The sequence below is a fragment of the Fringilla coelebs genome, assembly GCF_963513975.1.
Source record: "Fringilla coelebs genome assembly, chromosome: Z".
Lineage (NCBI taxonomy): Eukaryota > Metazoa > Chordata > Aves > Passeriformes > Fringillidae > Fringilla > Fringilla coelebs.
The window spans coordinates 26,729,743-26,744,168 of record NC_140031.1 but is presented as its reverse complement, the minus strand read 5'-3'; the positions used below and the strand labels follow the sequence as shown (position 1 = coordinate 26,744,168).

At 45.3% G+C, this 14,426-nt stretch overlaps 1 protein-coding gene across 3 annotated transcripts in view; it reads right to left on the bottom strand.

Annotated features, from left to right (window-relative positions):
- Window positions 1–14,426, bottom strand: part of KANK1 (KN motif and ankyrin repeat domains 1) — a 129,251-nt gene that overhangs the window by 22,434 nt on the left and 92,391 nt on the right. Inside the window, exons 1-2 of one of the 3 annotated variants that reach the window (XM_084225586.1) lie at window positions 5,618–5,748; window positions 1,589–4,240 (exon numbers count right to left, since the gene is read on the bottom strand). In XM_084225586.1, the coding sequence (XP_084081712.1) occupies window positions 1,589–4,240; window positions 5,618–5,654 (2,689 nt within the window). In that variant the 5' untranslated portion in view covers window positions 5,655–5,748. Of the gene's footprint in view, window positions 1–1,588; window positions 4,241–5,193; window positions 5,470–5,617; window positions 5,749–14,426 lie in introns of those variants that run through there. The other 2 variants (XM_084225584.1, XM_084225585.1) reach the window with 2 other exon arrangements.

Sequence of the window (14,426 nt, the reverse complement as noted above, 5' to 3'; positions counted from 1 at the left end):
AATATGATCTGTTGCTCCATCTGTGTCTAAATGCTTTCAAACCTCTTGACTACACATTTGACACTGTGCAGTAAAAGCTGGGAAAGGAATTAAGGATTCACAGCTAGTGATAACTCTGGTTCACTCTTTTACAGACATTTCTGATGTGTGCTAGATACCCTTATTATTATTATTATTATTCTATCACTATTTCTACGAAGACCGGAATAAAAAGTGCATATCAGAAAGATAATAATATTGCTTATACAGTATCATTTTGCATGTATGCAGACAGAATATCACATTTTCCTTACCGCTACTAAATGTTGCTTATTCCTTCGCTATGAGAACCTAAACCTTTTAGGTTTTTAAACTCAGCTTATTATGTGGATGGTTCTATCTAACAGATTTACCAAGTTGCATTTTAACAAAAATAGGTAAATTTTAAGACATTAAGCAAGCTGGAAGAGCTTTATATAACTATTTGGATTAGCCAATAACATTATGCTGACATTAAATACTACATACTCAGGGTTTTTTCCCCTCTTCAGCATCTACGGGACATGCATTTGCACCAGTCTTTGCCACCTCCTTAACCTCTTGTTTCAATCATTGTATGGCAGGAGCAAGAAGAAGATATCTAACAGTCACCACCAGGCATTACATACTGGTTTCCAGGAAGCCACCATTTATAAACTTAATAGTAATGTGGCTGGATTCAGTGATATTAAAAAAAAAAGGCTAAGTTTTAAACTAGACTATCAGACACATTAAAAAAAATTAAAAGTACTCAACTCTACCCCAGGGAATAAAAAAATCCCTCAAAATAATTGTCTATATTTTTTTAATTAATAAATAAAAGGCAAGGAGTGTTTAAATTAAAATTCTTGCCTTTCCTGAGTGTCACCAAAACCCCAGCAGTAGTTATGCCTTTCAAACACGAGGTTGTAACTAGGGATTACAACAAACACTTACTAGAACAGAGAAAGCCCAAGATGTGGTTTCTGTGAAGTGCTCTGGAGTTGCCTATTATAAAGCAATCAGCCCTGCTGGAATAGGGAAAGCACCCCACAGCTCTCTGTCTGAGCAGCACAAGGAACAAAGGCAATGCGCCTTCGGAAGAAATACTACAAAATCTAGGCAAATGTCTGTGGAAACAAGTCAGTTTGACACCAAGACTGTAAGTGACTTTTGGCTCTGTCAAATCTGACACTGTTGTTTTTAAAAACATGCATGCCAAGTTTAAAATTCCAAACCCATGGGCATTAACCTCAAAACTCCTAAAGTTATAACATTAAGTCAGCACGCTGCACAGTGGTTAAAGCTTTCAAAATTTTAGACACCTCTCTTGCACGGTCAGAGCCATGGCACCATCATCAACAGGACTTTCAGAGCCTGCTGGACTGGGAGAGACAAAACTCTGCTTTTTCAGCTACTAGCGACGGGGTGGACAGAATACCCAATGGGCATTCAACAAGAATGCTAAGCTCTGTGCTTCTTTGGGGAGGGCTACACAGTGGCTTCCAGACTAAAAGAGGAGGCAACTGATCTGCAGCCCTGGGAAAGAGCCGAACAGTGCACCAGATGTGTGCCCGGATGCTGGGCTTACCTGATGGGATGCTTCTCTCCATGCACTGCTTCTGGAGGTCCAGGCTACGCAGCTCCTCTGTACTGGCGTATTTCATGACAGAGTTGATGGAGGTGAGGGTGCTGATGAGTTGTGAATTGAGAGATCCAATCTGGGAGTGGGGCTCCCCAAAAGCTTCCGCCAATTCACTGTAATTTTCAGCAAGCAGCATCTGCTGCTCCTGCAGAAGCTTCTGCACGCGTTCAATGTAGTGATCCAAGCCTGTCCTCAGCTCAGATGGAGGCAGAGGGCTCTCGGACTGACCGCTGACTGGGTCGCACACAGACTCTCCCCCAACGCCTATGCTCCTGGTGCCAGCTGGGACAACCGGCAACGGAGGAGGTCCACAGGCAATGCTCCTCATTTTCAGGCCTACCAGATAGTTCTCATAAACACTTATCTGTCCAGTGCCACAGTCTTTGGTTTTTACTGCAGAAGGCTTTTCAAAGCCAGGGTGGCTAGAGAGCATGGTGCCCACTCCCACTGAACGCATCTTTGCAGACGCGTGTATGTCCTTCACCCGGCCATCCCCTACTGCCACACTCCGCAACTCCACGCCGTCCGTGCTGGTCTGCTTATCACAGCTGCTCAGAGTGGTGTTAGTCCCACAGTCTGCCAGGCAGGCCACCTCTGTGCTGGTGCACTGGCTCACCATCTCCAAAGCAGTGCTGGTTTGCTGGCTAGCTGTGGAAGGCACAGCCATCACCATTGCCTCTGCCCTGGGTACAGCCTCTGTGGCTGTTTCACGGGACACGTGTTCCTTGGGCACACAAACCACCACGTTCACCGAGCAGTCCCCGCAGCCCACAGACCTCACTGCTCCGACCACCTGGGCCATCCGGGAAGGGCTCGGCACCTCTGACGGCTCCTCTGTGTTGACGCCCGTCTCACAGATGCTCGTCTCTGTGCCCACTGACTTATCAAGCAGCTCCATGGACCTCCCTGTACCCTGATCTTGCACCTCTGTCCTCTCCCTCACCAGCCATCGGCTCATCAGGAGCTCGGGGCCCGCAGCTGTGCTCCGCATGGCGGGACTGCAGGAGGTGCCGATGCTGCTGGTCTGCAGATGGTTTCCCACTGACGAATCAGCAACCTCCACGTGGTCTCCCACCATTTGGTCTCTCGTTTGTACGACAGCCTCCACCATCCTACTGACAACATGGGGCTGAGCCATCATGGCTTTATCCACCTTCTTTCTAGACCCAGCTGCCTGCAACTCCTGTTTTAATTTGGTCATTTCCCTGTCATGGGTGGTTTCCTTTAACTGAACCTCTAGCCTATATATCTTATCTTTAAGGGCTTCGATGGTCTGCTGCTGAAGCTCTATCTCCTTCTCAACCTCTGTAGACAATCCAAGCATGGCCTCTGTCACCCCAACTCCACACTCCCTCACTTCTTTCTCTGTTCCCACAGCTATTTCTTTGTGTTGCCTTGCAGATCTGTTGTATATAACGACATCGTTCATGTTTTCATCAGCACCCACAGCAACAGACCGGGCTTCTTTTGTCAGGCTTTCTCTGTTCACTCGAAGGTTTGCTGGACTTTCGTAGTTGCTATCTTGGATTTTTTTCTCCAGGGCTTGCATCTCAGCAGTTAGCTGCCTGAACTCCTCTATCCTCTGAGAGCTCTGCTCCATACTCTCCATCTCTTCCTCACAATCTATATACAGTTCTCCACCTCTTCTCACCTGAGACATGTGTTCCCACTGCTCTGCATTTCCTGCACTATAGGATCGCTTTCTGAAACCGTATGTGTCATTTTGAGTGGCTTTCCTTTGGTTCTTAAGTTCAGCCATCATGTGCCTCTTCTCCTCCTGCAACACTGAAATTTTGACCTGCAGCACAGGAATAGTCTTGACTTGCTCCTCGAGCTCCTTGAGACGCTTGAGGGCAACTGCCATTTGCTCCCTGATGTGCTGCAGATGCACCGGGCTCACGTTGGTGACCGGTGTGGATATTCCCGAGCTCATGGGGCTGTGACGAATGGAACTGCCCAACGAGGAGCTGAAACAGGCACCATAGTCACCGTTCCCCTGATACCCATTCTGCAGGTGCTGAGACACATGGCTGTACCCACTGGATCCCACAAAAGAAGGGAGGGAGCTTGTGGAGCCCATGCCTCCAAAGCTGGAAAGTCGAGGCCTGCGGACATCTCCAGGCGTGACCTGCATCATCCTCTCCTGCTCCAGTCGCCTCCGTGTTTCCATGAGGGTTTTTGTTACAAGGAGGTTGTGTCGAGGAGGCTGGGGGGAGGGAGGAGGAAGCTGCTTATTCTCTGGGACAGTTAAGTAGGTAGGAGATACTTCAAAGGAAACTGAGGGTTTGGCAGGGACAGGCAAGGTTACTTGACACCTCGCTGCCAAAGACTGCTTGTTCTCATCACTGTTCGATGAAGAGAGAGACTCTGTGGAGGTCCAGCCACTGCACTGGCCACCGGAGTTCTTGGTACCCACCGAGGCTGGTACAACTTTCCTCCTCTTTCTTATATTTAGTTTCTTAATGGTATTCCCCTTTTGTATGTCATCCACGTACTTCAGAAAATCCAAGTCTAGCTGGTAGCCATAAGGTGTTTCCACAAAATAGGGGTCTTTCCGTTCTTTTTCATCTTCTCCATTTATATTAACTTCCTCTTTTTCTGGAAAAGAAGGAACAGAATCAGCATTCAGTAAACTATATACTCACACACAAGCGTAGAAAGACGGGTGTTCACTGCACGCCTGAGGCAGGAACTGCTGCTGCAGCTCAGCGAACAGAACGACTTTCCGCTGACTGACCCTTAACACTAAATCCTGATTAACTTTTTAAAAGTTAATCAGTGGGTTTTCAAATGCTGAGAAGTGCATACCCACATAAATGTGAACACATGCATACACAGAGATAGTGTCTGTTAATGAAGGGGCACAGCCAGTATCTCAAATCCTTCCAGTCCTTGCTCAAATCCTTCCAGTCTTCCTATGCCCCACCAAGCTTTTCCACATGCTATGCTATCATGTAAAGATCACAGGATTACAATGCACCACGCGAATCATCCGCAGACCAACTTCTCTAGAGAGTGCATTCAAGCAGGCGATGGGAACTCTGACCCTGCTCCTTATGCAACTGATGCCACTGGACTTTACACAGCTCTGCAGCGCTGTTTTATGGCTCTGGGAAGTGCAGCTGCAACAGCAGCACCACCAATTTGCTCTCACCTCAGCTCGTACACTTCTACCAGCGCCTCTGCTTCTTTCATTTTAAACTCCGTGAAGCTCCCACCACCACAACAGGCAGCAAGATCCCCTTCCAGCAGGATCCTGAACCCCACTGCTCAGGGACAAGCGTCATACAAGAGGCGCACCCACCTGCCCTCCAGCCGCAGAACTCACCTGTTCCTGAAGCAATCTAAATAAAAAGTTCAATACATCGGCTGGGTTTTCTCAGGCTGCGTATTCATATACAGCACTGCCTCACAAACTGCTCCTCCTGGCCTCATACTTGGCAGCAGGAAAAATACAAATAAAGGGAAAAAAAAAAAACCAACCCAGAACGGAAAAACAACTATTTCAAGTTATGCGCTGGAGGAATAATAAAAGCCAGCTTTCCGGTTACCTGACTTAGCCACATGTCTCTGCCCCCACACTGCAAATTTTCCAGCCACGTATGGCTGTCCCAGCTTCATGTGTCACACGCCGGAGCCCTGCCTCCCTCGGGCTCGCTCCCGCTCCAGCCCATCCGGCAGAGCCGTCCTGCCCCGCGCTCCGCCCGCCGCGCTGCCCTCCGCCCCGCCGGGCGCGCACTGCGCGCTGCCTGCCGCCTCCGAGCGCCGGGGGTCGGGAGCCGCGTCTTCTTCGCAAAGGAATACAGGCTTCTTCAGGGAAGGAGGAGGCAGGGGGCAGAGAGGAGGGGGGAAAAAAGAAGCTCTAGACTTACTGCAACTACAGGAAGTGACTTAATGTTGTACTGAAAAGGTTTTCGGCGGGGGGGGGGGGGGGGGGGGAAGCTCCTGTTTTTCCAGTCTCCTTGGCGTACTTACGAAAAGATTTGCTTGCAAACAGTGTGACTGCTTTCATGGCGACCCATCGTGCTTTTGGCTACCACAGGGCATCCCGAGCTATAGCTGTGAGGAGGACGCTGCTCAGAAGAGCTTACCATCCACGGTTCGGGAAGAGAACAGCATGGAGGCACAGGCACGCACATGTCAGAGCCACAGCAATGGGGCCGACCAGGTCACCTTAGTACCTCGGTTCTGCAGTGTAGACAGACGGTTCGACGGACACAAACAACCCCCCCGCCCCCAGACCACATGTTTCTGGTGAAAGACCAGAGTGTCAGTGTGGTATGGTATTTACTTACAGATACACCCAAAATAGCCATCTAAATACCACTGGAAGCAAAAATACATGCATACAAAAACACTTCAGACACATGAGGACACACAGCTCAGTGCTGCCCAGTAAGACAGCCTCAATGTCAGACAGGGGAACAATCTTCAGGACTCACCCTGCCACGGAGAAAATGAAAGCATATTATCTAAATTACTCCTCTTCCTCACTGAAGTCAGTACTCCGTTCCCAGATTCTCATGCTGGCTCTATTCCTTGCAGACAAACTCTCCTTTCCACGCCCCAGCAGATCCACAGCCTAGGTTGGTCCTGCCTGTACCCTAGGTCTGTGCCCACTCTCTCCTTGACCCTCATTCCCTGTACCCTTCTGGATTCTTTTTGCCTTCTCCTCATACTTTGTATTTCTCTACCATTTTCTCCCTGTATTTCTTACATCCATTTGCTTGCACCACCCATTATGGACTAAAATCTGGTTATACTCTCACCCCTCATCTCAGGTTTGGTTCTAGTCACTTTACCCAGCCTGTGTAAATTCAAGCTCCATCGGTTTTACCTGTTTTCCCATTTTCCCCAGTTCCTTTCCTTTGCTTTTCTTGGTCATTGTCCTCCTACCCAGCAACATCTCTGATTTTCCCATCACTACACCACTGAAGTCAAACAGTTTCTTTAAACTGTCCTTAGGCACAATGTGTAAGTGTTGGATGGGAGGAGGAAGAACAGACTCTTCCTCTGTGAAGGGCCTAGGACATAAGAATTAATGCATCTCTGGAAAAATATTCATAAACTCTGGAAAAATATTCATAAGACCTCTAAAAAGACATGCAAATCTCATGTTCAGTCATGGGAGTCAAACTGGGATCTCATGTATTTTGTTCTTCATGGAATTAAGATTGCTAAACAGAAACCTATAAAAAATAAATAGTAAGAAAGGAGCAACCACACTGACACTGAATCCCTCACTAAACTTCTCTACAATACATGCAGACAGCTCAGTGTCTTCACAGTGGAATCTCTCTGGTCCTCAGCTTAAGCTGGCAGCACTGCCAGGACACAGTTTGTTTGTGGTACAAGCACAAGATGTGCCTGGAGCTGAGTGCCTGCTGCTTCTCCTTAAAACAGCACAGTCAGCATTCCACCCATGCGATCCCAGTATTGTCAGCTGACTCCTGGAGAGCTTCTTGATACATTAAGACAAAAGGGGATCAGGCATGCAATCCACTACCACCTCCAACGCAACACTGATGCAGCTTGCAGGAACTGTGCCAAGCCTTTGTGCATTTTGTTGTCTCAGAGAAAAGTCAAATTGGGCGTTCGTGCTAAACATGAAACAACACAAAATGGATGGCTGTTTTGAAGCAATAAAAATGGTTGGTTTTGTTGGTTCCAAAACGGGAAAAAAAGTCTAATAAAAATGACATTAATAAACACCTGGTAAGGGTGCAGCCTTTTCAGGCTTAGGTCGTGGATGAACCATGGATACACTCACTTCCTAGCTGTGGTGGCTGAGTACCAAATGCTACATCAGCAGGTACCCCAGATTAACCTCAGAGGAAGCAGTGTCCCTTCATGCCCAAAGACCTCAAGTGCCCACCCACAAAGAAATATTGCAGAAAACACCACACAGTACAAACACTCTTGTTAGGCTCCTTGTCTCATCCTTGGCCAGTTGATCCTGGACACTGGTGAAGTTAGAACTATTCCCTAGCCTCTGTAGTATATCAGGCAAGTATTAATCACAGGTGCAGATGCACAAACACATACACTTTTGTCTGTAAAAATGCTGCAGACACTCTTCATAGAAAAGGAAGGTTGGAAAAGACCTTCAAGATCATCAAGTCCAAATGCAATGAGACACAAACACATCATGTTTTAAAGCCAGTACCAGTGAAACCAGAACACTCTGTGAAGCATAGAGACCTCGTTGTGGTACTGTCATTATTAATGCATTTCTCCAGAAGTACACAAAGACTTCATTTCCCTCTCCCTGCTACAGGATAACCATGGGCAGGACACAAGTAGCATTTAAAAAATGTACTCCTCACTTTCTGTACCGCTGGGACTGGCTCTGTCCAAACATTCCAGTCTTGCCAACTTCTATTAAATTATATCCTAGGCAATGCACTACACAAGAACATCTGTATATTAAAATATTGAGTCAGCTCTACCTGAGTCCACACTAATCATGGCAGCTTTCAGACCAGGAGAACTGGAAAAAGAATAGAATATTTAGTTTCTATGCTATAAGACTTCTCAGGAAGACAAAAGCAAGGCAAATGTGGGCACACATTGAGTTTTGGTTCTGCATGCTAGAAAACCTTTATTGTAGAGCTGCCTTGGAGGGTCCAAGAAAAGCAAAGAGAAGCAACTAAAGACGTATTTCCGATACTGAGGTGAAAGTCTGAGGTGCCTTCAAAAATACAGATATCATATGTTGAGCCTGTTCTCCTCATCTGGTTATGATATATGCTCCGATACTGAGGTGAAAGTCTGAGGTGCCTTCAAAAATACAGATATCATATGTTGAGCCTGTTCTCCCCATCTGGTTATGATATATGCTCTAACACATTTTTATCATGGATTTGACTACTACTAAAGTAGTATTTTTCATTAAAATATTGTTATGAATAACAGTCTCCGTCCAGAGTTATGGCATAAGACAATTCCTAAAGAATGTTGCAAAGGAAAAAATGCAGAAGCAATATTTGGCATAAATGGAATCACTCCATATTTTTATATGCTCAACTTCAATTTAAAATCTTATCTGGGCCAGGAAAAGGAATTTTAAAATAAAAGTACTGACTTTTTGATTCCTTACTACAACAGAGAATAAATTGGAGAATTTTCCCCTTCTCCCCCCACCTCCAAAATACTACTTTTGTTCTTTTATTTTTCTTCACTTTACTATATATAAACATCAGTGTCACCTTTTGAAAAGAGCCAAAATTCATGAGGCCAAGCATTTTTTTTTAAGGAAAAAAAGCAAAACTGAATATTTGACCATTTTTCTTTCATTCTTCTTTTCAAGTGTTAGGTTTTGAATATAAGTTAAACAAAACAACCACAATAAAACCTCTTGGAAAATAGACCTTAACGTTTCACATAATTTTATCAGTTTTCTCCTGGCTAGCAATGTACAGGAGATGCCATGAAACTATTTGGTCCCTAACAGTTGAACCTAGGTCTCTATTGGGGTGGGGAAAAGTCCAAAAACTAAGCAGTTGACCTAAAGATTTTTTTTTTTTAATTCCAAGAACCTAGAGAGAAAAACTTACAGAAACAGTAAATATTTCTGTTCTTTTCCAGTCAGAGCAGGATCATCAAGTGTTTTATTTTCTCTTTGCAGTTAAAGCCCAAAGTGGCGATGTGAAGCACATCACAGGTGTGGAGTACACACTGCCCCAGCAGGCTGCTCATCTTCTGCAAGGAGGAAAGGCACTGCAGCACAGCAGTCAAGCCAGCTGCTCATGATCATACCCTGGGGCTGTGTGCTGGCCTTAGCCACCCTTCCTGTGGCACAAGGCTGTGGTGCTGGGATGGCCCAGCTCTGCTTGTGCAAGAGCACTGCACAGCTGCACAGCTGCCCAGAATGCTGCACTGCGCTGTGGATGTGGCCGGTAACACCTTCATCTCTTTTTCTGCCATGGAAAACCAACCAATAAGTACTGCCTTGTAGGGAAGGTAATCTGTTTTGCTCATACTCAGCTACAGTCATGCTCTAAGCAAATGTGATTTAACACCTGATGCACCTGATAGTGTTGAGTCTGGGGGTACTGCAGTCCGAACCAGAACTCCCCAAACCTACACTCACAGGGATGGAGGATTCTCCTGTTACAGAGGAGCATTTACTGCACATTTTACCAAACAGATAAATCTCCAGTGTAAAATGTTTGCTGCAAATTTAATTTGAAAAAAAAAAAAAAAAAAAGAGAAGCAGAAAACTGGGAAAACACTTATATATGGTTTTTAGATTACTTTTCAAAATTTATGTGTCAATACCCGAGCTGGAGAGCTGACTTTTAAATCTGACATCTAAATACTCAGTGCTTAGGGTGGGGGTTGTAATCAGGAAATGGAGGACAGCAACTTCCCTGATAATAACCGAGAAGGGATGAAGCTACACCACTATATAGTATTTACATGGGTTTTATTTCATAATGTAGATGCTCCAGCTCAGGTATTTGCAGGGTTAAGCTGCAGAGATGTGAATTAAGTCAATTCAGAGTACAGTCAATTCTTAAGGTGCAGAGATGTACCTTAAGTCAATGAACATCAGCTGAAGAGAGATGGTTCAGATGGCTGCTGTGTTTTGCTTGCTCTGGGAGCAAACACCAGGGCACTGGGCTGAGATGGCCCATTTACCATGCAGCACTGGTAAAAGAAGGAATTTAAAGAATTTATCTGCTCTTTTAACACCATGCTGTTTCTAGAAATAGGATGATTACAGCAACAGGAGAATAAACAATCACAGCCACAATGCAAACAACTTTAAAAGCATCACTGCATGCCCTCATAGAAAGTAACCCTCCAGCTTTCTTGCAGGCCCCCCCATATGGGATAAGAATGTTGCTGGAAAGTCTCCCTGGAAGCTTCACTTCTCCAGGCTAAACAGCTCACACTCTCTCAGCCTGTCTTCAGAGGAGAGATGCTGCAACCCTCTGATCATTTTAATGACCCTCTGAACTCACTCCAGCAGGTCCACATCCTTCTTATGCTGGGGGATCCAGCCTTGGACACAGTATTCCGGGTGGGGTCTCACAAGAGTGGAGAAAAGGTGGAGAATGACCTCCCTTGACCTGTTGGTCACAATTCTATGGCTGCAGCCCAAGATGCAATTGGCTTTCTGGGCTGCAAGTACACATTGCTGGGTTATTTAAAGCTTCTTGTCTAACAACATCCCCAAGTCCTTCTGCCCCAGGCTGCTCTCAGTCCATTCTCTGCTCAGCCTGTGTTTGTGCTCAGGATTGCCCCAATCCAGACCCTTACACTTGGCCTTGCTGTACTTGAGGACACAGGCCCACCTCTCAAGCCTGTCAGTCCTTCTGGATGGCATCCCTGCTCCCTGGAGTATCATGACTTGGTATCCCTGGCAAATGTTCTGAGGGTGCTGCCACTGATCATGTCACCAATAAAGACATTAAACAGCGCCAGTCCCAATACCTGGCCCTGGAGGGGGTGTCACTGATCTTCATTTGGACACTGAGTTGTTGAGTCCAACTCTTTGAGTGCAGACATCCAGTCTATTCTTTACACATCCATGAAATCTGTGTGTCTCTGGTTTAGAGACAAGGATGTTGTGTGAGACAGTTTCAAATACTTTGCACAAATCCAGGTAGATAATATTGGGTCTTTAATCTTCCCTCATCCTGCCATCCACTGTAGCCCCACCAGGAAAGGCCCCCACATTTGTTGGGCATGGTGTGCCCTTAGTGAAGCCACGTTGGCTGTCAGCAAACACCTCCTTATTTCATGTACATAATTTTCAGGAGGATCTCCTCCATGATCCTGCCTGGCACTGGAGTGAGACTGACTGGCTTTGGTACTGGTGATGAGATGGGTGCACTAGTCTGGATGTCCCACCATCACCTCCTCCTCAGGGGTCAGTTCCTCAACCACAGAGCTATTTCTGAACCTTGAGGTTAAGAAGAGACTCTAGCTTTTACTCTTCTCTTTGGGACATGTTTGCCAGCTTTGACAGAGAATTTTGGTGTCACATTGAAAATGCTCAGAATGCTTACCAGCCAGCTAATCAAAGGCGTATATATGTAGTGAATAGCCCTTTTGGTGTTAGAACAGGGTCTTTCAAAGTCACATTACCTATTTTTACACTTAAGTGTTAAACCTGTTTAACACTTAAGTGTTACCCTATTTTTACAGTTAAGTGTTTTCTTTCACATGGTACAAAAAGACTTAACTACAGGATTTATATCTGAACATCATACAGCCACAGCTAAGTTATTTCTGTGAGCTGAAAGCAAAAACCACCTTCCAAAAACACACCTCTTAACCCCCTCTAGACCTTTTAATGTCTAAAACTTTTACTTCTAGAATCTGTGGAGTGAAAGCTTGCAGCTCAAACAGAAGTTAATTTAAATTAGAAAATACATACTATAAGAAAGTTGTGCAAATTAATTAATCCTGAATGAAGAGATAATGTTTTTAAAAAGATAACAGAGAATTTTTTAAGAGAAATATGTTTCTGGGGAAGTAAAAATCACAATCATCTTAAGAGGGACTACAAAATGCCCCCGTATCGAAATTCACAAAATCTGCTTTATATTATTGACAACTCCCTTATTTGAGGCTGATAATAAATCTACTCTTTAACATACTCGGAATAACTCAATATCTGTCAGTTTTGTGTTGGGACATCTTGTGGGGCACTTGTGTGGCACCTCAGGGCCATCAACCACAAAAACTAAGAGGCTAGGCTGTTCTGTCTCCATCCCAGTTTCTGACTCAGAGGTCCCAAGGGCAGTGAGTGGCAGGAAGCAAGGCATGGGTGGGAAGGGACACAGTCATTAGCTTAGTCTGCTGAGTGCCCCACCAGCAGCAAGGAAGAGCAGAGCAGAAACCATGGTTGTCACCGCTCCTGTTGCCAACAGCCCTGCCACCTCTGGACAGAAACAACTGAAAACAGTGCCTATTTTGGCTAATTGCTGTTGCAAGTCCACCTCTGGGGTGAGCTGTGGCTTTGAGCATGACCAGCAGGTCCACTGTCAGGCAAGTCAGAGACAGCCTCAGTTGCATTTCAGCGATGTGCTTCCCACATCATCCTCCACCGATGCTGTATTAATGCCCATGTCAAGCAGTGTAGCTGAGAAAGAAACACCTAGTCTGACACTGAAAGCAAATGATGAACATGAGGTTGACTCCCAGTGTTGGTGAAGCACCTTGCTGTCCTCTGTGACACAGGGGAAACCCCACAGCTCCCCCACCTCCCTTGACAACCCTTGAAAATGTGGCACACCAGCCTCACTCTTCCAAGAGTACATCATCCCCTGTTGCTTCATTATCACAATAAAAGTGACAAAGGAAAAAAGTAGCTACAAAGTCCAGGACTTGAATCCACATAGCAGGATGAGCTTCACAATACTGAGGTAAAAGGCTGGTAAAGCAGAAGAAAAGCAAACCCCCAAATTCTTCTCTTCCTTTCTTGCTTATCCACATCATCTCCCAAAGAAGTCACGGGTGTAAGCAGGGTGTTTGCCTGAAAAGGTCTTTTAACACAAAGGTGCATCAGTGTTACCTGCTGAAGCACAAGCAAAGAAGGCTGTATTCACTTTCTATCCAAGAACAACTGAATCACAAACCCAAAATATTTATAATATCATTACCCTTCTGTGCTTATAAATCTCTGAAGAGGTGAGAAGTGGAAAACAGATACATCGGGCTATTGAAACAGGAATAACCATCAGGAAAGGACCTGGATTCCTGGGATATAAACCTGCTGTGGAGTATTAAAACTGATTTACAGTTTCAGTTTTGTCTTACAGCTGTGCAGAGAGTGGAAAAAATGGAAGAATTGTCTTCTGCAAGAATGGTTCAACAAATATTTGTTTTTATGAGTCCTGGAAGGACATTATTTTGTCACAAGCTTGCGTCCATAAGAAATATGGTTTATGCTGCATAATCAGTATGATATTTCAAATACTAGGAATTGTTCCCTCCTCCCCTTCTTTATATTAATCTAGTACTGATTCCTTTTATGAGATGTGTATTACTTTCCCAGCTTCAGAAGCCTAAGCAATTTACATTTGCCAAAAAAAAAATTGTAAGCTTTTCCTCTGCATTTAAAGTAGTTCAGAACAACAAACTGATTTTCTGGAAAAAAGTTAAAAAATAACTAAACCCAGTGGTTTATACTTAAAAGTCTGTGAAAAATACTCAAAATTACCAACTTTGAGGGCAACAGCTACCTTTCTGCTTTTGGATGATGCTTTTGTAGCAAATAGGCGCACAGTCCCACTCCCTTCTCTAGAGCTTTCACAACACGGATCTTCCATGAAAAAACCTGAGCTTGTTGAAGGAAACAAACCACTGTGTATATAAGGACAGAAACACAGAGGCTACCAGAGGTGCCTGAAACCCCAAGTGCAAACTCCCTTCAGATGGCAGCACTTGTGAGACAACCCGACTAAGCCAGCACCACTAAAAACATGAAAAAACCCCTCTACCCATCCCAGCTTAGTGTGCTGTCAGAACACCAAGGGTTGGTTTTAGCAGAGCCAGCCCCATTTGGGGGCCTCACTCACCGATCCATGAGAAGCAAGCCCCTGGATGTTACCATGCTCCGTTTTCCAGCAAATTAAGGCTGAAGCACACTTTCCTTTGCCTTAAAGGGACTGCACAGTCCTGACACATCAGCAGGCAGGGAGCCCAGTGGTTGCTACAGAGCATTTATTTATACTCATTTGGAATTTCCTGAGACAGTCCCAGCCCGGCAGCCAGCCCAGCCCAGCGCCAGCGGTTTCCTTTACAGCACTTCACATGCTGTGCAATG